This window comes from Megalops cyprinoides, chromosome 25 (assembly GCF_013368585.1).
Source record: "Megalops cyprinoides isolate fMegCyp1 chromosome 25, fMegCyp1.pri, whole genome shotgun sequence".
Classification (NCBI taxonomy): Eukaryota; Metazoa; Chordata; class Actinopteri; order Elopiformes; family Megalopidae; genus Megalops; species Megalops cyprinoides.
The window spans coordinates 1364351-1389345 of record NC_050607.1 but is presented as its reverse complement, the minus strand read 5'-3'; the positions used below and the strand labels follow the sequence as shown (position 1 = coordinate 1389345).

Here is a 24995-nt window from a genome sequence, read left to right as displayed (position 1 = left end):
TTAGCAGCGAGCACGGCAGTACCTTCCATCAGATGGCTCGTGTCTACCTTAGAAATTCTCTAGCTTTCACAGCCTCCAGACAGGTCAGCTTTAGGGCAAATGCACAAGTATCAGTAACAGACCTGCGCTGCTGCACCGGAGCCCGTCACTCAGCCGGGAGAGGAGGCCGAGCGCGTGCGCTCACCAGCGGAACCCCGCGAGGCCGCAGGGCCAGTTCCACAGCCAGACGGCTCAGCCTAGTCATATGTTCTGTTTGCCTTTTTACAGTTGTGAATTTAGGCGTGTCCTGGAAAAACCTGATTGCCACATTTACTTAACTTGTGTTGTTTGTGACTTGTGTTTTGATGTAATGGAGCAGTCTAATTTGAGTGCTCATTCAACCATTTAATCTGAAGGAAACGGAAGAAAACATTCATTTGACTGTCGCATGAAAAGTTCTCCATTGTCTGCAATTTACTATTAACATAAATTTCCCATGCTTGATTTTCTCAAGGTGAAATTGCAAATCCAACATTTTTGATTTGATAGCTAGTAAAGTTGTCATGTAGATGAGTATTTAAAAAGTAGGGACCACATAATCGTATTCAAGTACTGTGCGTTTCTGACATCTTGTTTACAGCTTGCTGTGGATTACTCACTGCACATCCAGACAGAACTGTGAATGTCTGGGTTTACAAAAGAATAGTAACCCATTCTGGAGATCAGAATGGATACCATGGTTGATATTTAACTTGTTCACTCTAATTTATGTGGTTTCTGTGATAATGGCATTGGTTTTGAATACACAAACTACAATGGTAAGTTGTTACCTCCAAGGACTTGTAACAATAAGGACTATTTTGATTTTGCTACAGCAGCCATAATTCTTATGCTGCCATCATTTATTAGGAGATGAGATCACAATCTCCACATCTGGCTTCAAACTCAAAAGGTCAAGAACCCATGAGAAAACACTGAGAAGAGGATGACTTTTTTCATTGCTAACAGTTTGGCTCTTGGGTTCCACAGCATAATGTCCTCACAGGTGGTCCTTAAAAACAGGCGGCAGCAGCAGGCAGTTAGCTGGGCAGCACGGGCTGAAACGCAGAGGCAGGACTGCTCAGCGGAGGGCAGTGACCCACGGAGCCTGGCCCTGCTGCCTCTGCAGCAGTCTGTGCAGCTCTTTAAACTGCTCCACTGTCTGGTCCTTCAGGTCCGGGTGGGAGATCTGCAGTCGGATGCTGTCTGTCGACCAGGAGAGTTCACCCGAAAACATCTCAGTCAAAATCCGTGCAACCACAGGGGTCACCTGGGGAAGGGGGACAACCGTGTCAGCTTACTGTACTGAACCACTGGGGTCCCGGACTGTTAGTCAATGCATTTTTAGTCTCCCATAACAGAACCCTACAGAAAATATGATCAGAGCTGCTATGCAAATAGTCTAAAGTCAAAGGGTTAAAAAAAAAAAAAAGCTGGCAGCCATATGCAGGTTTTTCTGAGACGGGGAGGCTGGTTATACATGCAGAACTGGCCACCCATGGAAAAAGTACCAGCTGTGTTCATCTGTATTCATCCGGCTGTGACCCACCCAAACAGGGGACCCCCCGCTGCCAGAGGCAGCAGCTTGGAGTGGGGAGTGTTTTCGGCTTCTCACTCATTCTGACTCCTCTGTACATCAACATGGTATTTTTCCCCTGCCATACAACCCTGGGGTCCACTCATCCTCACCCCGACCTCTGCCCTACCCCTGAACCACACTCTGACCTCTGCTCTACCCCTGAACCACACTCTGACCTCTGCCCTACCCCTGAACTACACTCTGACCTCTGCCCTACCCCTGAACCATACTCTGACCTCTGCTCTACCCCTGAACCACACTCTGACTTCTGCTCTACCCCTGAACCACACTCTGACCTCTGCCCTACCCCTGAACTACACTCTGACCTCTGCTCTACCCCTGAACCACATCCTGACCTCTGCTCTACCCCTGAAACCTTGATTAATAGCAGCAGGTGCTGGAAGGTTGATTAATTTTCAGGCCTCAGGGTCGCTATATCATGCACTTACTGCAGTGAGTGGTGGGTTCCCTGAGGTCCAGTTCAACTGTCTGCACGCCCCCACCTCTGGCTGTGTGAGCGTTTCGGCCCATAATGGCCGCCATGCATCACCTGGCTGGGGGAGGAGAGCCGTCTCCCCCTCAGTCTAAAGCGCAGCTGCACAGGGCAGCAGACATAGGCAGCACATTCTCGATCTCTGTGTCATCAGGCTCCAGGCTTTGAGGATGGCTCAGTACCTGCACTATGATCAGCTTCTTCTCTTTGGGCCTCTTGTCAGGCCAGTCTTCTCCGAAACAGAAGTAGATTTCAAAAGGGGGCGGGGCCATGGCTTCACCTTTCTGGAACAGGATAAGTCCTGCAGCCGGAGGAAAGTGATGCAGGATGTTAAAGTGAGCTGAGTTCAGGTAAGAACGCACAGCACATCCCAAACTGCAGCGAGAGGCACTGCTTACTATCCATCTGCCCTGTCTGTGATGAGAAATACCTACATTGCCCTCATTCAGCATCACCGCTGCTTGCTACTGGTCAGCCGTTGTGCAGACATTGTCTCAGTGTACAGTGTGGTTGTGTGGCCATAAGCAGAGCCACATTAGGCCAGGAAGTGCAGGAAGCTTTTGAGGCTGAACACCCTGATATCCCCCCCCCCACTCACCGTGCAGGAAGCTGTTGAGGCTGAACACCCTGATCCTCTTCTCCCTCTCCATGGGATTGGGCGGGGCCTGCTCGGGCACGCCTGGCCCGGACCAGAACACCTTGCACTGGCAGAGTCGCAGGGCGTAGATGTCCTGGCCCTCGATCTCCAGGATCAGGCCGCGGTCCATCACGTCCAGCAGCTGGCTGGTGTAGAAGCGCTGCTTCTCGTTGGGGATGTCCAACGCGTCCGGGAACAGGACCTGCTGCAGGCTGACCGGGCCGAACAGCTCCACCTGGTCCGGGGTGGGCGCCAGGTGGCCGTAGTAGAGCCGGCAGCCCTGCGGGTTGCTGACCGTCAGCGATCTGGCCACTCGGCCGCGGTACTGAAACCTGATGTCCAGATCAGTCACTGAGGTAAAGAGACGTACAGAGAACATTTCTGTCAAACGCTATGAGCTGTCGGACGCGCTGGGGTACTGCTGACCTTTCCTGTGCTGGCATTGTAAGGGTTACATTGAAGACAAGTGGGTATCTGAATATCAAGACATTCATAAGTATGCATTTTCAAAATTAATGCAGCATCTTGTTGCAGGACAGCATGGAGGGTCAGTATGAGCTGTAATGTAGTGTAACATAATGAGATGGCAGTGTGAGTGTGGGGGGGGGGGGGGGCAGCACTCTCACAGGGCAGCATGTGGGGGTTGCTGAGCAGGTCGTAAATGCAGGGCTGCCCCCCCCCCCTCGGCCTGAGCCTCGGGCATGAGGCTGTCCTCCACCGCTGCCACGGTGACGGGCGGGGGCATCTCAGGGAGGTGCCCAAACTGGACCTGACCCACATCCCCCGGGAGGGGCACGGGGCCCTGAAACTCAGGTAAAGTCATGGCAAGACGCGAAATGTCCATCATAGGGATGCCTCCGTTGGGATTGGCTGGGAGGCCTTCCTGTGGCAGGGCCATCTGTGGGATTGGGGCAGGGCTGTAGCTGTCACTGATGGGAGCGTTCAGGAAGGATCGGTCCCCCGTGTACATGGAGATTACTGGGTAACCGGGAACTTCTGCAATTCTGTTGTCTGCAGAGATTAAACAGGATTATCTCATTTGATAGATCCACTAAACAGTACAGCATTCTACCTTTCTCCAAAAGTAATGCTATATAAGTCAGAGAGGCAGCTTACCGATAGAGAGACCAACAATGTTTGGCAGCTGAAAATAAAGATAATGCAACACATTGACTGCATTAAGTCTGACGACACAGTCTTATTTTATTAATGAGTAAGTATTCACTCATCTCAAAAAAATTGTGAAAGTAGTATTTGAACCATGAAATGAAGGTATGCAACATCAGTATCCATAAACAAAATTATGATATTTATGGTTTTCTGTGTAAATGTTTCTTTACCTCCTCATCTTCATCATCCCCTGTATCTGAAACAAAAAAACACATTTGATGTCAATGAATGAATAGTATATTTATAAATACAGCATGGAGAATGCTTAAATTTATCCATCTCAGACACGTACAAAAACTTTTCATTTCAGTTACATGCATTTGTTCAGTTACGTGCATCTAAAGCTGGCTTGTTAACAGGTCCAGCACTAATCAGCCCTTCAATTGTGGTGGTTACCTCCTGGATACGGTTGGTCGCACACCTCGTAAATCTTAAACGGCTGGACGGGCGCCTCCTTGGTGCCATCGAACTTCACGCGGAACTCACGGCTCTTGTTGAGAGCGCAGCGCAGGTTGGCCTTCCACTTGGCCGGGTCGGGCTCGTCCACGACCTCCTGGTACTTCCCTGTCTCCAGGGCCCAGGCCTGTGGGGGGGGGGGTTGACATGGAGGGTGGGCTGGCTGTTCTGGAACCATGAACTCCTGCCCTGAGCCCTGCACTGCTGACATGGGTCCCGACAGTTTCCCAGCTCCCAGGCCTGGAATCACCTCATTGTCTAATCTGAGATAGCACATACTTTTGCAATGAATAAGGGATACACAGACATTCCAGCTGAAAAAAACAGTTCAACTGCCTTCTCTCCTGCTTAGAGAAGAACAGATGCAAGAATACAAGGAGACACTATACATGAAGTACTGATGGCAGGTTAATCCACTCGTGTTGAGAAGTTCCCAGTTAACGGCTTTGGAGTCTATGATGACAAACAGACTGTGTTTGGTGAAGTGTGTGGCGCACTGATCTCGGGAAATCACCACCGGCCCCTTTCCTCCGCTCAGGAAACTCCAGCCTTACTCCAGCTTTAACCAAGCAGAGCATGGAAGACCAGCCATTACATTGCTTCTGATGCTAACACAACACAGGCCAGCAGTGCTTCTGACTCATGTTACACTCTCAGGAGAAAGTCAACAGATTGAAGATGGGCGGCAGGGATGCAGCAGCAACACCCACAGTGAGTAGTGTCTCCAGGATTGGTTTATGAAAGCTTGCTTGTCCTATTTTCACTGAGAGAGCCGCTGACCTGCGGTGCTGTGTGTTGAGCCGGCCGACGGGCGGAGTAGAACGCGCTCACCTTGAAGATGGTATTCTCATCCTCCAGCATGGGCAGGTGGCGGGTGGCGTGGCGCCAGGGGATCCGGAATAGCTTCTGCTCGGAGCCCAGCCACTGCAGACCGGGGTACTTCCTGCTGTTCACCTGAGCGATGAGCCAGGGCTTCAGCCGAATCCGCCGAGGCTGCAGGGTCATGGTGGGGGGGGAGGGGGGGCCGAGTCGCTGCGCCAGGGCTCAGCGTGTGCACTCCTCCACCACCCACGGTGATGTCACCTCCTGGAGCAGAGAGAACTGAGAGAGACCGGACCTGAGCTCACTTCCAGCCATGATGCATCGCCTTTGAATGAACTTTTGCAGAGGATAGCACAGCTCTTATGTACTGCAGTCAAAAGCAGGCTGTGTGGTCATAGTGCTGCCGTTTCCTCACGGTTAAAACCAACTGTGCCAAGAGGCAGAAAGTGTCCCAGATGTGATGAAGTGCAAATATGGCCTCTGCTGACCTCACAGAGTAGGACAGCCATCAGAGAGACTACACACAGCTCAGCCACTCTGCATGCACCGCAAGCCTTGGTTTCTGCTAGCATGGTGCTGCTGCAGACTCTTTATTCTTCATCCCTCTGTGAAGAATCTAGGTATTCTGTGCATGTGAGCTAATGATCTCTTGCTAGGAAGTGGGACTGAATGGTTGCCAAGATCGTTGGTTTGACCCACCTCAACCCACAATGGCTGTCCATTTGGAAAGCCCAAGAGGGAAGTCGCACGGGGAACAAACCAAAGTTTGACTTTGGGTTTGATAGCAGATGAATAATACAAATTAACATATCATATTACCCAACTGTCCAAACAAAGGAGGAAAGTAAAACAAAGTGCGGGGCGCTCACACACACGTTACTACAGACTGTACAACTCTGAGCTCATGTACTCACACACACGTTACTACAGACTGTGCAACTCTGAGCTCATGTACTCACACACGTTACTACAGACTGTGCAATTCTGAGCTCATGCACTCACACACACGTTACTACAGACTGTGCAATTCTGAGCTCATGTACTCACACACACGTTACTACAGACTGTGCAATTCTGAGCTCATGTACTCACACACACGTTACTACAGACTGTGCTGTTCTCACACCTTCCATAAACTGAGGCAAAAAGGAAGAGGCTGAAAAGCTGCTGATTTAGTTGCTCAGAATTTCAATAACATAAAGAGCATACAGGCCAGCAGAGCACAGAACTGGCCCTCCTCTGAGGAAATCCTACAGGTCTGAAAGGGCTGGTCTCATCCAGTCAGACAATGCGTTAATTCAGTCATGTGACTGCAGACTCGAACATGGAAAATCTCCTTCAGGATATGGCATCATCTGAGAACATTAGTCACATGGGCGGTGCAGAATATCACATGGGCAGTGCAGAATGTCACATGGGCAGTGCAGAATATCACATGGGCAGTGCAGAATATCACATGGGCGGTGCAGAATATCACATGGGCAGTGCAGAATATCACATGGGCAGTGCAGAATGTCACATGGGCAGTGCAGAATATCACATGGGCAGTGCAGAATATCACATGAACAGCAGGAGAATGCAGGCATTTCGCACACTGTATAAGAACTTACTTTGCACGGTCTGATGACATGACACAAGGGACAAAGCCACTGGTATCAGATGAACAACATTAGGGTAACTGATCTCAGTTTATAAAAAAGCTGATATGTTGGGGTGATTCTGAGAGAGCCCTGAAGCACCGCAGCAGCATGTAGGAAAAGCACAGAGCATTTGTTCGTTTAGACTCCTATGAAATGCATACGAAGCACAGACGGTTAATGGGTATCATTCAAAATGCTGGGAGTGTCCTTTAATAAAATCTAGCACATAGACACCAGAGCATTTTTCAACAAAGTATAATAAAATGCATGTAAGGCACAGACTGTAAATCACATGTCACTCAAAATGCAGAGAGTGGGCTTTAATAGAATATACCAGCAGCACTAATGAAAACCATGTTATTCTTACTTGTTCATTCATTTTTGCATGATTTGAAAAGGTAGTAGCAAAGCAAAAAATAATACACAATATTGTCTTCATAAAGCTAGATGACATTTTGCCAAATTATGTTCTGACTGCTAGATAGACTTTCTGAATATATCCATCAGGTGAAGGCAAGGTTTCCAAACAAAAAATACAATTGATATAAATAAGATGAAAGCTAATGTTTTTTTGTTGCAAAACCAACTTCCACATATTTGCTCTGATACTGTATGTGCCTTGCTGAGACTATCTCAGAACAGTTTGGAGTAAAGTAAAGTAAGATATTTAGTGCAAAATTCCCCCAGAGTGCTATACCACAACTGCTCTGGAAAACATGCCTGATCTTTAGTGGTTAAGACCACCACTACATACATTTGATCAATGCAGACAGATCCAAATGCTCTGAAATCTGATATTGTATGTGCTGGTATGAAACATAAATGTGTCTTTTAAGTTGCTCTGGATAAGAGCATCTACTAAATAACAGGTAGATGTATGTATGAGAAAACATTTTATACAACAGCGTTCACTCGCCATTTTGAACTCATTTACATAGAGTGAGGCAAGACCGAAAGATACTGAGAATAGCAGATGTTCTGTGTAACCACTCAAATACGAATTTATACTTCAATTTCCTAATCAACCGAAACCGAGAAACAGCGCACCTAAGGACAGCGCACCGATGCAGTGTGCGGTAAGGACAGCACACAGAGGCAGTGTGCGGTAAGGACAGCACACAGAGGCAGCGTGCGGTAAGGACAGCGCACCGAGGCAGCGTGCGGTAAGGACAGCGCACCGAGGCAGCGTGCGGTAAGGACAGCGCACCGAGGCAGTGTGCGGTAAGGACAGCAGTGTGCGGTAAGGACAGCACACAGAGGCAGTGTGCGGTAAGGACAGCGCACCGAGGCAGCGTGCGGTAAGGACAGCGCACCGAGGCAGTGTGCGGTAAGGACAGCAGTGTGCGGTAAGGACAGCGCACCGAGGCGGTGTGCGGTAAGGACAGCAGTGTGCGGTAAGGACAGCGCACCGAGGCAGTGTGCGGTAAGGACAGCGCACCGAGGCAGTGTGCGGTAAGGACAGCAGTGTGCGGTAAGGACAGCGCACCGAGGCAGTGTGCGGTAAGGACAGCAGTGTGCGGTAAGGACAGCGCACCGAGGCAGTGTGCGGTAAGGACAGCGCACCGAGGCAGTGTGCGGTAAGGACAGCGCACCGAGGCAGCGTGCGGTAAGGACAGCGCACCGAGGCAGCGTGCGGTAAGGACAGCGCACCGAGGCAGCGTGCAGTAAGGACAGCGCACCGAGGCAGCGTGCAGTAAGGACAGTGTGCGGCCTCTGGCCACTGATCTGGGGGCTGCTAGGTGCAGTGCTCTGTAAGAGGCGTGGCATATGCAGCAGTCTGACATGCATCTCAGCATCACCTGACAGCAGCAGGAGAGATTCTGCACCAACTCTTACATCTGGTGCGGTGGATCTCATTAGCATGCATCTGCTACAGGGGGTACAGTCACCCCACTGAGCCAGAGAGTAGCTGTTCCCCTGGCAAGCCACATGGCACTTTAGCCCAGTGAGCTAATTTTATCTTTCTGAGAGCCATGTGGCTGCCAGGGGGTAGGGGTCTACCCCCACAGCAGACCCACCAGTGTTATGCTAGAGTAGGCTGATATTATACACTGGTGTCAATCAGTGAGCCTAGGCTGCTAAACACGTAGAGAAGGAGAACGTAGTGAAGCTTGGTAATGTGACAGGACATCTGTATCTCCAAAATAAAACAGTAGGCTGACATTAAGTCAGTAAATACTACTTCCTGTAGCTGCATGGAATATTTGTAATATTTTTATGCGTGCTAAGTCTCTCACACATCCTTGGTTTTGGGGCAGGACTTTAAACAGTCACCACAAACACCCCCACAGTTCACTTTGGAAGGTTTATTTTTAATGTTTGGAGCACAAACCCAAGTCAATGGCCCTTATAAGCTGGAAGGTTTATTTTTAATGTTTGGAGTGCAAACCCAAGTCAATGGCCCTTATAAGCCTTACACATGCTCCCTTTGATTATCTTCTCAAAGTACTGACTGAGATGCTCCGTTTTTGGTGAGTTATACGCATAATATGTATATGTGCTGGACACAGGCGGAACCTGTGACTGATAATGGATGCACCATACTGTTGAACTATCCTTCATTCACTCTGAGGTGCAATCGGGCTGTTACTGCCCTGAAACGACACAGCTTGCAGCGGTGCGACACCAAATATTGCCCGTGTTTTGAGTTCTATATCACAGATGTTCTATTCCTCTCTTTGCCTGTATCTTTCAGCCGTGTTCACTGATTCAGGCTATATTTGCAATATGTCTGCTGTGGGGTTGAAATCAGGCAATTGTGTCAGCACAGGTATAATAACTGTTGAAATGCTGCACTGTAATTCTGACAGGTACTTCCCAAAACAGGTGAATACTAAGACACCAGTTCGTGTGCTAACTGTACATTAAAAATTTCAGCATGATATAACTTAATTAAAAATTCATATTGCTATTTGCACAAAATGGATGATCATTTGATATTCTAAAATTATATGACATGTCTTTTTGAAAAGTCATACACATACATCGTAGCCACAATCAGACGAGTGTTATTTTATTTATAACAAAGAGGTTTAGAGTCTTCACAGGTTTAGATTAACTATTTTCACCAGCGGAAAACTTAAAAGTTTCATAGGGGTGAAAGTTGTAGCCGCTCAAATTCCTCTTGTTCAAATAATATGCGTTTCGGAAGGCAATAGGCAAATTAACTTGCGTAGTAAAAGCTACTGATTTATTATTGTGGACACGTTACCAAAACTTGAATTGAACAGAAAAGAGAATTTTAAAATCATAACGTTAAAGTACATTAATATTAGTTACTCTTTCAAAGGGACTCACTGACTTTGTCGGTTTTAAAAATATCCAGCGGAGTCCGTCGAAGACAGGCGACTGTGTCTCAGGTCAAATTTGGATCAAGGCTGCACACATTCTGTGAATATTTACTGATTTTATAAAATATAAATTCGCTCTGTAAATATGATTATTTAAAGATAAGATTTGCAGAATCTGTGAAGCACATAATACATACCCCATAGAATTAATTTTTAACGAGATTTCATCAATAGTTGTTCTTATTCGTATATCCGACTACTGCTCGCGGTGCACGAATTTAATAACACTCACCTCTTTGAAACCGGTGTTCTGGTGATTCAGTTCAATTTCACTGATGCAGGAGCACTGGTTATTTTGGGGTCGCAGAAAGGGAATCTGCCTTTGGAACTGCAAGAGAAAGCAAAGGGACTGAAGGTGGGAAGAACTTGATAGACACCTAATATTGGTCTGTTATTAGCCTACCCTGAAACACACGAGGCGTTCATAACCCTTCCTACAGCCTCCTATTACCTTCTTAATTATCGCGTAGGCTACTACAGTAGAAACTGATGAGAAAGAAGTGACGCAAAGTTTGGAGAACTTGTGGAGGTACCACCCTTCCGGGTGACAAGAGTATATAGACGGAAGCGGTAAATTTACTGGCGTGCTCTATTTCAAGCTTAACACAATGACCAAGTTAAGAAATTAGCCTTCAGTTCTGGCGTTTCAATTCACCAGGGTTCTATAGTTAGTGTAGCCTATCGTTTCTAATGCTACCTAGATTCACTGATCTAAAATTATCTGGAAGTGACGTACTATTAAGCGATTTGATACAGTAAGATCAGTGAATCTGCGCAGAGTTGATTGAAAAAGAAAAAAAATACCTAATTTTAACAGAAATTTAAGGAAAAAGTAGTGTATAGATGCTCTGCTTCTGGCCCCATTATAGCAGTTGTGACAGAACATGAGGATTACCTTAGGTTTAATGGGTCGTAATTCTCGCTGGTGAAAGTGATTTGCTATATATTTTCATGTCATTTTCTTCCTGCACGTAAACATAAAGGTAGTTGCCGAGGTGCAGGCTACCCCATGTGTACTGAAGTGTAAATATAATGTCTTCAAGCAAGACGGTTTCAAGAAACATATTCGCTTCAGCCAAAGGTTTCAGACGAAGTGAAAACGCAGCCCGTTTCTTTACAGGGATGTTCGCAAGAACCTAAGCCAACCTGCTGCTGTGGGTACAGAATGTGAGTAAGGGTACAGGGCAATGTCGAGTCCCAGGAACACGCCACATGTGCGGACACCCGCTGAAACCCACCCTGCAAGGACGGCTCATCCCTTTCCAGAAGTGACACCCAGAGGGCGCCAGTAAATCTGTTACAGTACTGTACCACAACCATGGACACCAACTTCTGAGCCTCAACAGTCAACCCCAGTTTTGTATTATGTTGTATTGATGGTCGCAATGTAAAGGTGCGCATGTATGCTGACCTCACCTGCACTGTATGCGGCGTCGTATTTTCGCGCTAAATTCCACAGTCACGCGCAGATGCTGAGGTAACTTTACAACGCAAAACCACCATAACTGACCGTAGAGCTTTTTGCTATTACCCAGGCTGCGACAATCAACCGGTGACTAATACTCGTTTTGCGACAACTCGGTACTGTCATAGTTTTTACAATGTTTTACCATTTTTAATATTTTTATAATGGGTCCTTAGGTTTTCTGCTGGAATTTCGCGCCGTGGGTTCAGCGGCCCCGCTCACGTGACGGCCACTGGAGGGCTTGGTAACGGCGGCAGCGTGAGGAGATCTCTCCACCGCAAATAACTGGTACATTTTAGCTCCAAACAAGTAGCAAAATATAGAAAATATTAGGTTTACATTTCCAATACATTAGCCTGTTAAAAACTGTTCTATAGCCTAGTTGCTGGAAAAGCCATGGCAGACCTAGCCATCTGTCATAGCAAACCGCTAGCTAACGTCGACCAACGCCTTCAACGTCAGCTGCATACTCGTCAGATAATTTATGTTGTTGTTATGTTGGTAAGTATTTTAGCACACATTGGTTATTTAACATTAGTAATATATTATCTGAAAAAATGATTTAACCGAAGGGATTGCTGTCTGGCAATTTTGAGGTCAGATAATGTAGCTAGCGACATTAGCTAACTGAAGTTAGCTATTCACCAAAAGCAGAATTAGTAATAGCTAGTGAATGTGGATAGTTAACGGTTACTTTAAGTTTGTCATAAACTAACCATTTGCTTCACATAATTTCTGTAATGATGGACTTCGTCTTAAGATTCCATATAAAACTGAATATGTCAAGTATTTCCAGAGTAACGAGTATGAATGCACGAAAGTGTACATTTATTTTAGGGAAACCGGTTGGACCCGAGCAGCACGGTGAGGTGTCTCGTTTGTAGTTTTCAGTGTAGCCTATATGTTTACATTTACATTTTACATTTATTTATTTAGCAGATATGATATATATGATATATGTCTGGCTAGTGTACACAAGAAATTCATTTCTGAACTACTTTAAGCATTAAACTTATTTTATTGTGTCGGAGGATCACATATTATCTAATGTTATCAGTCATTTACGATTTACTCTGCAGTTGTCCCCCGGTGGTGGAATGACCTTCCAAGCTTCATCCTCTCTGCCGAATCGCTCACCATTTTCAAGAAACATGTGAAGACATGTTCGCGCTCACCTGATCGCCCGAAACACTACCACCTAAAGTAATTTCTTACGTCCTAAACTTTGTTTTCCTTGAAAAAAATAAAAATAATAATAAATAATGCAGTGGTTTAATGCACTCATGTCTCTACCAGGTAGCTTGTACCTTGTTTGGCCAACTATTGACAAGCAACACTTTTATATTGTGTACTCCTTGTATGGCGTTTTGCTTGTGTTGTACTCTGCCTCACTTGTAAGTTGCTTTGCATAAAAATGTCTGCTAAGTGAATAAATGTAAACATAGTAAATCAACAGTAAAATGCAGAAAACAATCATAAAAGGAAATTATAATGCAAAGCATTGCACCTGTTGATGTCATATCCTTCTTGTTTTTGAACAACAGAAGAGGTGCGGGTGGTCACTTCAGGACCTGGAGAGAGACACTGAAATGGACAGGTGAGAACAAAGCAGTTAAAACAGTCGAGAGTTGGAGAGAAGACAGGTGAATGGATGACAGGTAAAAGAAACTGTGTAGTGCTTGACATGATAACAGGCGCCGAGCAAATAATAAATGAATGCATTAATAAATAATAATAATTCAATGAATGCATTAAATGCTCTTGTGCTACTTTATTACATTGGAAAAGTGAGGAACAGATATGCCTCTAGAAGGCTTGTCCCAAAACGATGGATACACATATTTGAAGATTCATATTTGTGTATGAAGTGCTTTAGAATTTTAGAATGGTTCCATTAATCTTAGTCCCTCATCCCTTTCTTTCTTTGTCCTCTGGTGAGCTTGAACTGTGATCAGTGAATTAAAGCCACCTGTGTGCAGAAATATAGCAGATAATGTAAAGTAATGAATTGCCCTGAGGGTATTTCATTTGACCCAGTATATCTGCCTGTCCCCATTAAAGTGACAGAGTAACAGTATTTTCCCACAAGATGGTGAGAAGATGGTGAGATCAAAGGGCCAAGAGTATGCAGTCTCTGATCGCACTTGTTGGGCATGCAGCCATGTATACAGCTGTGACTGCTGACAGCACTGTCGTTACTTGACCAGAAGGGAACCTGAGTGCACACGTTTGGACAGGTGGAGAAAATAATGATCAAAGATAATCATAATTAATAATAATTGGACTTCAGTGGAGAATATTTTCATTGTACTGTATGATACATTTTCAATGACCTGTTTGTGTAGATAACGATTGTGAGAACTGAAGCTGTCTCACTGAGTTGCTCAATAATCTGGTCTGTTGTAAGTGAAAAATGTTCAGATAGATAAGCCATCTTTTAACCTTGTTAGTATACTCCTGATTGAGTCAGTGAGTTCATAGCTATGGGATTTGACAGCGGGGTATGTGTTAATGTTTTTTGGGCAGCCTTTTTCTCAGACGGCAAGAAAACACGTGTTTGTGGGCATAAAACATTGCTCTCATTCTGAAGTCGCCTTCCTGGTAAGAAGCTGATTCCTGACATGATTGACAGAGTGATTCATGTAACCTGTTGGTCTGGTGATAGATCTCACTCCAAATTGCTTTAAATGTACACATTTTGATATGCAGATGTAATTGCTGCTTAACTAGTTGTAATAGATAAATGCAAAATGTATGTATTTTCTATCTTAGTAGAAGGGAATGTGTCAAATTAAAGATTCATTTTTAATAGTCAGAGAACATTTTATTGACATACGCAGTCACAGGTCATCAACTCATTTGAACAATTGCTCTGAGGCAACTCCCAATGACATGACATTCAGCTCGCAAAAAAGTATGAGAATGTGTGAACACCTAAAAGACAAATAATTACAAAGACAAAAAAATATTGTCAACATTCAAGAGGTGACACACAAAGGCTGTGTTATAGCACTGTGTGTACTTCTGATATTTCCTCCTTCTTAATTCAAGGTCATTCTTCCAAGATTGTAAATGAGAGTTGTGGAACTGCACAGACTTTACACATATTAAGGCTGTTATTATAACACAAGGAGGAGAGGGGCGGTTTTTGACGTTGTTCAAATTTCCTTTTCCTTCTAGCATATTTGTTGGAGCGTAAACGTTGGGATGTATGTTTTTATTTTTAGTATTTTCTTAATATTTTTTTCCCTTTTTCTCCAAATTTGCAATTCCCAATCATTTACATCTTGCCTGTTGGCACAGCCCTTGTGCTGGTGCAGCAGGGAAGATGCCCCTTGGAGGATGGGCCTCTCCCCTGTTGCCACTGGGGCACTTTGCAGGTGCCTCATGAGCTGTCATAGGTGCTGCTGCAGGCCGACCCACACAGCCCAAGTCCCCGGCAGAACAAAGCCATTTTGTTTTGCAGCTCTGGGCTCCTGGTCAGTGTCGGAAGATGATGCAGCTGGGTTTGTAGGATGCAGGGCTCAGCCTGTGCTTCATGTGAGCACCTTAACTTTCAGCCTCTCGGGAGCCCAGGCCGATTGGGGCTTTGCTTTATTATTGTGTCTTTCTGAAATGATTGTCTGTGTACACAGTACCTTTGGCTTCCTGGGATATGATTATGTACAAAATGGTTAGAATTCTATTGAATCCTCCACAAAAAACAGGAGCCCATCCTGTGTTGTCTTAGAGTCAGGGCTCTGTGGGGGGTCACCTTTCACCCCTGCTTGGCTGCTGGTGGTTTGTAATGTGTTGTCTTCTTGGAACGACAGACTTTGGCCCTGCAAACCTTCCTGTTTCTCTTTCTCACCACGGTCCTCCATTTGATCTGTTTGATGACTTGAGCTGTTGCCTGGGGTCTCTTCAGCATTTGTTGTGGAAACTGCAGGGTGCATGGACTTGTATGGATTTTCTGGCATGTCGTCGTTGTCATCATCGTCATCACTGTGGTCATTGCCTTCCTGTTCTTTCGAGCTGTGTGAGGCGGGGCCGTCACCATGAGGCTTTCTCTCATCTCGCTCCTTCACCCTCTCGGTCCCTTCCTCTGTCTCTTCTGTTTGGCTCTGTTCGGGTGCCTTCTGTGGTGAGGGTGTCATGTAGCCCATCTGGACGTTTGCTTGCTTCCCTTCCATCTGAACTCTTACACTTCTGGAGCTTGGTCGCTCTGCAAGGGCAGCTCTCTTCTCCTCCAGCATGACCTCATCCTTAAACGAAACTGATTTGCGGATTGACTTGTTTGACATTCTTCCGTTGGACAGAATGGATGGTGACAGAATACTCGGCAGGGGCTCAGGTGCCAGCTGCACTGGCGATACTTTCTGTGGGTTTTTTTCACTGTTCTCTGTCAACTCAGGCGTCGCCTCTTTTTGAGTGTAAATTCCTTGTTTGCCAAACATAATTGAGCTTAATGAGTCGTGGTCAGCAAATGCTTGGTTGTGATAGCAGAGTTCATCGATCAGTGGTGTAGGCCTTCCGTGGTTGACCTGTTGATCATGGAAAAGTCAGTTATTTCAATTGCCATTTCTTTCTCATGCAGGCTTCTTAGCCTTCTTAGCATCACAACTACTGACAGATGACTGGTAGGCTTGTCATGTCAAATGTGATCCAGATGTAAAATCTTGAAAAATTATGAATATATAGCGAAAAAAAAATCACAGCCACCACAACGAACATGGTGTCATTCTATGTCATTATTCACAGAAGAGCAAATCACGACGTAAGAGACAAAGACCGTATACTGACCAGCTCTAATTTTTTATAGCACCCAATTGTTCTTACATTTTCTGAATATAACTTCCAGGGAAATGGACCAAACTGAAGTGTGAATAAGCTGGAAGGAAGTGATGAGTAAATGTGTTGTAATATGTAATTGTTTTGCCAATGTGTGTCTGATGAGTTTTTATAAATTGACTTAGATTCTGGCTATTCTTGTGAACAAAATTATATCTGTAATTTATTATCTTTATTTGATTTGGTTGAGTAGTTTGTCACTGTGGCTGGTCAATGTACAACTAAAACCATGGCTGTTTTTGTAGTTACAGTAATGAAAAATTAGTTTTTATGAACAGCAGTCAAAATCATGTTATGATATGGTCATCTTATTTCCAGCATCCTGGTTTGACCCTAAATGGTCATGGTAGCCATTCAGTTGTAGTATCATACAACAGAACTAGAATCTTACAACCACTGCCACTCCAACATGGATGTTGACTTGTAGAAAACTCACCAGCCGGCACCACCTTAAACTCTACACAAGCAGCATTGGTAAAGGAATGAGCAGGGGTGGAAAAGGTTTGAGGATTTATTTGAAATGTGTGTATTTCTAAGCTCTTGGTTTAATTTTAAGGCCTTTTAGTGATTGTGTTTAGGGATTGGATTGTGTCTAGGGATTGGATAGGAAGTTTTGAATGCTCAGCTCTATCATAGAAATGTGTCCCATTGCTTCAGCTCCCACTGCCTGTCCGGGAGGGTGCAGAAAAACACGCACTCTCCTCAGAAACACGTGATGTCACCTCCTCTTTATGCACTGCAGTCCCTGTGCCAGGCCTGTGCAGGCTCCAGTCACACACAGCTTTATACTGACAGGCTGCAGCTGCCTCAGTGACCAGTGGAGGTTGCTAGTGAGCAAGGGGACAGAAAAACCCCTGCCTGCCCAGGGATCAAACGCATGCCGTAGGGCTCAAGTGTATTATTTTTAAAAATGAGAGTAATGATAGATGATCGGTTTTGTGGTGTTTCTCTTCTGGATGCCGTTTTTATGACTCAGATTAAAGCATGGTGTGACCTCAGTTCCTGGTGGATTGACAGGACAGGCCCTACAGAACTTTATTAATAACATTAATACATGTGTAGAATGTTTAATAATGGTTAATTAATTGGCCTGTATTGTGAAATGTTACCATTGTAGTGTTTACATTTTTTGTTCAATTAACCTAATAATAAGTTAATTAAGTTAAGAAGTCAGAACACAAATCAATATATACACTAGCTCACCAGGAACTGACATTGATACCCTTCGATCAGAGATTTCACAGGTTTTTATATTTTAATTTTTAAACGATTTAAAGTGACATACAATATCCTAAAGCTGGAGGCGGGTTTTGGCCCTTACCATGTTTGGGTGCTTCCCTTGCGCAACCGAGCCTCTGTCGGCCGGGTGCTTCCGCCGCCTGCGTCTCTTGGCCAGCTGGAGGAACAGGAAGAGCGCAGCCAGCAGCAGGAGCAGAATCACAGTGGCAGCTCCTCCAGCCGCGCTCACATCCATCCGTCTGTACAGGCGCTGCTCCGCAAACGGGCTCTGAGGAACTGCACACACACAATCAGATGCGGCGCCTGGTACTCGGATTTGGCTTATTCTTAGTACTGAGTTTAGTAGCTCGTATACGATCCATCCCTTCAAGCTGCGTCATTTATTATAAATGACCTCTTGTACAAGTGTACTAGTCCTCCTTGCATGTGTTAAGCTGCATATGAGCCATGTGCAATCCGTGGTCTCTCCAGAAAACTAACTGGGGTGGAAAGCTCAGTGGTCCTTAGCTGGGCAGTTTATCTGTGCGCTGTTGTGTGTATCTGTATTCCATATCCATATGCTTTGGCTGATTTCCCTTTTCAGTGGGCATATATATTCCATATCCATATGCTTTGGCTGATTTCCCTTTTCAGTGGGCATATATATTCCATATCCATATGCTTTGGCTGATTTTCCTTTTCAGTGGGAATATGCTGGTAACACAGATACGCAGAAACAGCCAGATTGGGTTTTCTGGGCATGTCATAAATTGGTATGGTAAAAGTAGGGAGGGATGGTTTTCTCTGAGGGAAATAATATTACCTGGTTGACCTTTCTGGAGAACTTCAATGTCAACAGAGGCTTGAACCACTTCTCCTGATTCCTGGTCTGTTGCAAGCACCTGAAAAATACATGCCTGTTCATAAACTAATTTGTTTCAACACATGAATAGAATTAATTTGTTTCGATGCATGAATGTTCAGTACAGCGATAAAGAAATGTAGAGTTTGTCACATACGTAGAAACACCAGTATTTATTATTTTCTGATGTTTGCCTGAAATGGAAGCAAAAACAGGAGCTAAAACTTGCGGTATCATATTTTTTCCTCCATAAAGAGGAAAGAGTTCTCGGTTTCTGCAAAGTGGTCTGCCTTTATCTGCAGTCACTGCGTCAGGCATAATTGCAAGCATGTTGATAATGTATCATAATGGCATGAAATTGGAGTATAATGTATGGAAAATGCTATATTGTTTAAAACTAAAACAAAAATCATGAGACTTCTCCTGTCACTGATGACTCTGATGTTCCATTCAAGGGTTTCCTCACCTCAAGGAAGTGCTTCTCAAAGGCTCGCAGCTGATTGGTCTGTGCAATCAGAAATCCTTCCTGTGTGATGTGGTAGAGCTTGGTGTTGTTGGATTTTGGCCTCAGAGAGTAATGTACCTTAGGGTTGATCCCCTGAAATGGAATAAGTGATATATAATATAAATACAATCTTAGATTCACAGACAGAAAGCTGTCCTAAACTTTTGTGAATCAGATACCTCAAGGTCATATTACCCTGTGACTTAGATTAAAACTGGCTGGAAGGCAATTTCCTTTTTTCAAAAAATAGCAAGCCATTATTTCTTGGGACTATCGTTTCAAATTAATTTCATCTTGTGAAGTCTGAATTTTTTTGCAAAACATTGTGAGCTGAATGTCTAATGTCTGTAAACTGGTCCTTTTAACTATTCTTTTAATGGTTCACCATTAAACCAAACATACTCCCAGCCTCGATTTTGCCATTTTGTTTAAGTAATTTGTGTTGGGCATTGTCATATAGTCATATAGCTGTGGTTTATTGTCATCTATAAACTGGATGAACCAGTAATACAGTTTAGATATGCAGGCTAAATACAACAGTCAGGTAGAGACTGGATGTTTTCAGACGGCAGCCCTGTGTGTCTTTGCATTTGAATCAGCACTCAGCTCATGTTGAACTCCTGTAAAGTGGTTTGTGCTACATTTATGCATCAGGGTTGGAACGGGAGGAAGATGTTTGTACAGCTTACATTTCTGAAGTCTCTGTCGCTGGCCCGGATCACCAGTACGGTGTTCCCATAGGTGTGAACCAGTGTGGCTGGGCTGCTGTCCTCTGTGATGAAGCCTTTGTAGGTGCTTCTGTTGAAATGGGGTGGGAAGCGGTTCTCAGCCAGGACTCGGATCAGTGCTGTTGCCACTGTATATTTTTTGGGGTCGTCTCTTTGAGCAGCCTAGGAGAAACAGACACCATAATGAACATCTCACAGACCTTACAGAGATGGTCCATGCAGTATGATGAAGGTGGTCTTGTAACTCAGAGGCTGCATGTTCAATTCCCTATTTAATTTATTTACGTATCTATATGTATTTATTTACATGTATTTACGTATATATTTATGTATCATATTGTAGATTTACTTGAGTACAAGCTGATTGTACCATTGGAGAGACAGACAGTGCCTCAGTAAGTGTCGTATGGGACTCACCATGATCCTTAGTCTTAGAGTAGGAGTCAGCAGTCTGTTCTCCACACGTCTCGTTAGGGTCACTTCCCCAGTCTCATTGTCAATGCGGAACCTGCCGTTGTCTGCACCTGTTGCTTGGGGAACCCATTATAATACATAAAGCTACATAGGCATGGCATAACAGCTTCATGAAGTGACACTTTTTATCATATTGTATTATCATGTTGTAAAATATGTATATCACTGTATTTTTTTATTATTCTACTCATCACATTTTCTCAACCACAATAATCAACTTTTCATCAATGGTATGTAGTGTTTGACAAGACCTGACAAAACATTGAAAAACCTGACCGCAAAAGCTGTTAAAGCTTTTTCCATAATGTAACCATAGAAAGTGTTACATTTAATGTTACATTGTATTCTGTTAATAACAGAAGAAAAGTATTTATCCGTCTCACCTGACAGAATAGAGTACGACAGCGGGGTCATCAGGCCTTTGTCCCCGTCCACAGCGTAAATTGGACCAGGAGAAAAGTATAAGATGGTGTCCTGCAAAACAGAGCACTGATATTGGCTGTAGTTCTTATTTAGGAATGTATTATACTGCACCTGAGTGCGGTCCCTGCAAGGGAGAATCTGTTTGTATTGGAAAATGAAAGTGAATACAGATGGTCTGGTAGGTGAATCAGTAAGTTCAGACTGTGTTTTGATTGATTGTAATTCATGAATGTAAACAGGCACTTTGCTGCAGAATTAGGGTGTGGGATATTGTCACCTCTTCCTTCTCCGTGATGTTGACAATATAAACTGGGTTGGTGCAAATGGGGTGCGTCTCATCCTGCGAAAGGGGGATGCAAGGCTGAAATTGGGGGTACTGGTCATCTCCATCCAGGACATTGACTGTTAGGGTGGCGGTGGTGTTGAACTTCTCCTCAGTGTTCATTTCCTGTGTGAAAACCAGGGGTCAGCAGCACTGTTAACACCATTACTGTGTTCTTCATGAAGGCAGTGGCTTTCTCACTGCATCTGCATCAGGGCATGAGCCTATCCTTTCTCAATTCTTTACCCGTTGAATAGGCCAGTGTTTACTTTACAGCTTCCCCGCTATATTCTGCATACTTTTATCATCAGTTAATACCGCTAAGTACACACAAAGAAATGCAGATTACAGTGGCTCTCTCAGGGGTACAGTGGCGGGACTCCACACGGCATTCGTGCTGCTCAAACCGCTACACCACGCTGCCACCCAAAGAGAGACTGAGGTGAAAGGCGACGTACCACAGCATAAATGAGAAACTGCAGCCGGGTTTTGGTCTCAAAGTCCATAGGTTTAGCCAGGACCACCTTGCCGCTGTTAGGCAGGTCTATTTTGAAATAGCTTGCATCAGGCTGTGTAGAGAGGAGACACTTCAGTCGTTATGAAACTGGATCTTTCCATTCCCAGAGACATCAAGGGATAAAATAGTTTCCTTTTTGGAGTTTATATTTTACTATTGTGAAAAAAGTACATATACTGAAATGACGGCCAATACAGGTTTAAAATTAAAATATCCATACCTTAAATTTTATGTTTTTCATTTTTGGCACGTTTGTTTCATGTAGGTAAGGATTGTTACAATATAAGGTAGTAAGCGTGGCCAGTTACGTACCGATGATTTGTCAATAACATAGATAATGGTGTCTTCATCTGCATCTTTAGCCTGGACAGTGAATACTACTGTATTAACTGCAGTCAGCTGAAGAGAGAGAGGGAGTCAATAACAGGTTATAAAGAGCTTAACGAAGGGATGAAGAGTTACCCAAACAGGTTTCTGTTACTGATAAAGTGCGCTGTCAGAGCTAAATTTAATCAGGTGCAGTGTTCCCACCTCGCTTATGCTGAAGGGCTGTACAGTGTGTTCCAGGAATGCAGGTCTGTTGTCATTTTCGTTGAGGATCTCAACCATGATCCTGTATTCACTCTGGGGAAAAGCGCTTTTCTTATTCACAAGCATGAAGAACATTGAAAGACAGTCCACTGTATGGAGCTGATAAATTACTTTTGGAAATTTTAAGGTAATAGCGATTGGTGAATGTATGCTGTCATATCAAAAACAGGGTACGGAACATGGATTTAGCATGTGTGGATGTTACATTGTTTTCATAACAGTACAGGATTTTAATGTGGGGAATGAAAGTCTTAATATTGTCTTAATATTTCTGAAACACATTTGTTTTTTTAAGCCAGTAGCATGACAGATGAGATAATACATGACTAGTAAAATAACACAGCCTACCTGGATTGTGTCATCTTCATAGCATGTTAATGCTGCAATTAAAATCGATCCTTGGACCTTTGACAAGTTCAGAATAAAATCAGTTATATGAATGTATTGGAGTAGTTAGGGGGAGAGAATCGCACGCAGTCATTCACTCTCATCTCCAAAGCTAAATGCTATAGTACTGTTGGCATTGGTGTAGTACTGGTACCAACACAGCGTAACAGTAGTACAGTTGTATTGAAATTTACATCGTGTAATATAATGTTGACAGTATTATATGACAGTGTGGTGTAGTATTAGCGTTCAAGTGGTGTCATATAGTGTGACAGTGTTTGCACTTATATTGTAGCATTATGTCATCAGTGTAACACTGTGGTGAAATATTTGCAAGTATTTACATTAACTTGATGTACTACTTTGGTTTAATATGTATCATATTATGTTAGGTGTGGGGTATGAATAGATGGCTGAGTAAGAGTGATACAGTGTTTACAGTAAGTTGTGTAGTGCTGTATTTTAGTGTGGCACCCTGTTACCTCTCGATCCAGTGCCCTTGAGGAAGATGTGTTCAGCCTGATAGTTTTCCCCTCCAGAAAGAACCAGTCAGCATTGTCTCCAGTGAGGCACAAGCGAACGCTGTTGGCTCCTGGTTCTCCAATAATGCTGAGGTTTGCAACAAATTCGCCGGTAGGGCTGTTTTCTTTGACTGTCGCAAAGATGTCCTGACCTCCAAGGCATAGGTTGGCTACCAATGAAATTGTTTAGGCACTGTATTAATGCATTAAGTGGTGCTTTTATGTAGCCCTGCCTTGGAATTGCTCGCTGTGCAGTAGCCTAGTCTCACCACACTTTGCAGCTGTAAAGGTGTGCTGCAGCATGCAGTCCTCTGATACACTCGTATGCAGCCAACAGCTGCTTGCTTGCTGAATTGCAGGGTGTGTGAGAGCAGTGAGATGAGGAAACTCTGACTGGCCTGCCTGTCGCTGCTCTGTGCTGCTGGTCATTGTTGGCAGGTGACATGACCGGACTCAGACCCAGGCTATTGGGCTGAGAGTGCAGTCAGGATGACCTTGCCAACTGAGGCACTGTGGAGCCCTTAAGTAGTGCTTTAAAGAGCAATGATTGGTTTGCGGTAACCTCACAAACTCAGAAGCTGTGCTTAATGAAAAATGTGTATGTTAAACAATATTTTTATAAAACAAAATCTACATTTTTATCATTCCTAATTGATAAGTTGAATAAAATACTTGGAATGTACAGAAATAATCAAATTTAAAATCTGTAAAATATTTAAGTGGCTTTTTGAATGAGTGAAAATTGAATAGATTTACATACATTCCAATCACAAAATAAAATGCTTAGCATTTACTCTCCAGTATAAAGAAATGTGTGCCATAGATTTGACAAATATGTAGAAGAGTAGCCACATGACTTCAAGTTTGGGTGTAATATTGTAGTATTACCGCTCGATAATGAAAATGATTACCTTTCACTATACGGTAGGTGATGTTGACAGCCAGCTGGCAGAGCAGTAAGCGCCAGAGAGTGAGCATTTTGGTGGGACTCGCCGCAGTGGGTATCAACTCACTGTGAAGGAACAGGAGGAAAGAGGGCGTTTATCAGTAAGCATGTATCTTTCTCTCCATTTTTACTTTTAGCCTTGAAGCCATGATGCCATCATTACAAAGTGAATCACTTCCAGCCAGCAGCTGAGCTGGCAGCATGGCCCTCACTGGGGGGTAAGAAGTCAGCTTCCTACATGCATGTCCCTCCCACTGACTGACCGCCAAAGGGCTTTTTTTGGACTTTCATCTCATGTAATTCCCTCAAATCCGTCTTAGACGTCTTTTCCCCCGGGTTTACAGACAGGTAAGCCCACTCACTATAGCTGTGTCCAGTATGGACAGCAATAATTAATGGCAATTGGTTTTGACCATAGCACTGTCAATATCCTTCACTGAATGATGAGATTTGCAGAAGGCAAAGTGACATTATAATTAATGGTCTCTCCGTCGGGGCTGGGCATGTCCATTCACTTTCTCACTTTGCTGCCCCTAAGAGGTCGGCTTCCAGCCTGGGTAAAGTGAGTATCACCTTCCGTCTCAGCCTCCCCCTCTTCCCCGCTCAGGGCTGAGAAACTGCATTCTTGAACTGCATGAACTACATTCATCTTCCCTGACAAATATTTTGGGTTTTTCCTCCCCAAATCTGCTCAGTTATCAGCCCATAGACATTGTTTGTGTAAAAGAGTCATTAGGGTTGTGGTAATGGAAAATAAAAAATAAAGAAAGTATTTAGTTTGATGTGCTGTATCAGCTGTTTAAGAAATTGTCCTTGTAATAACCATTAGCTACTGTGTACTTAAAGCATGTAGTATTTCTTAAGTGTAATTAAAAATCTGTGGGCCTTTGTTTAAAAGCTCCATTTATATACATTATGTGTTTTGAACAGCTCTGTTCATACTAGGCCTCGTGTCCATTAAAAAATGATTGTATGTGGTGGCCTAGAAGTAAATGAGGCATACCTAACCCTGTGCTACAGGATTAAGCTCTTAATGCACTT

At 44.1% G+C, this 24995-nt stretch overlaps 2 protein-coding genes across 2 annotated transcripts; both read right to left on the bottom strand.

The window, feature by feature from the left end:
* Positions 1-223: 223 nt before the first annotated feature.
* Positions 224-10649, bottom strand: LOC118772191 (interferon regulatory factor 5-like). Its single transcript, XM_036520489.1, is given in 10 exon segments — positions 224-1288; positions 2273-2391; positions 2689-3078; positions 3354-3393; positions 3395-3738; positions 3844-3871; positions 4068-4093; positions 4294-4480; positions 5185-5454; positions 10398-10649. Coding segments are annotated over 9 exon segments (1497 nt in total). The 5' UTR covers positions 5359-5454; positions 10398-10649; the 3' UTR covers positions 224-1099.
* Positions 5398-23986, bottom strand: LOC118771634 (cadherin-related family member 5-like). Its single transcript, XM_036519642.1, has 14 exons — positions 23920-23986; positions 22970-23178; positions 22449-22505; positions 22041-22133; positions 21822-21908; positions 21451-21561; positions 20948-21118; positions 20631-20721; positions 20191-20297; positions 19735-19935; positions 19007-19138; positions 18502-18580; positions 17782-17975; positions 5398-5439 (listed from the first exon to the last, which is right to left on the bottom strand). Exons 1-14 carry the CDS (start codon positions 23984-23986, stop codon positions 5398-5400), a joined length of 1641 nt encoding a protein of 546 aa, XP_036375535.1.
* Between the last annotated feature and the right edge of the window lie 1009 nt (positions 23987-24995).

Coding starts and splice junctions, on each gene's coding strand:
- LOC118771634 (XM_036519642.1), bottom strand. CDS start 23,986: ATGCTCACTCTCTGGCGCTTACTGCTCTGCCAGCTGGCTGTCAACATC. Junction 22,506..22,969: donor CAAGGGCACTGGATCGAGAG/GTAACAGGGTGC, acceptor AACTTGTCAAAG/GTCCAAGGATCGATTTTAAT. Junction 20,722..20,947: donor ACATCACGGAGAAGGAAGAG/GTGACAATATCC, acceptor TCTGTTTTGCAG/GACACCATCTTATACTTTTC.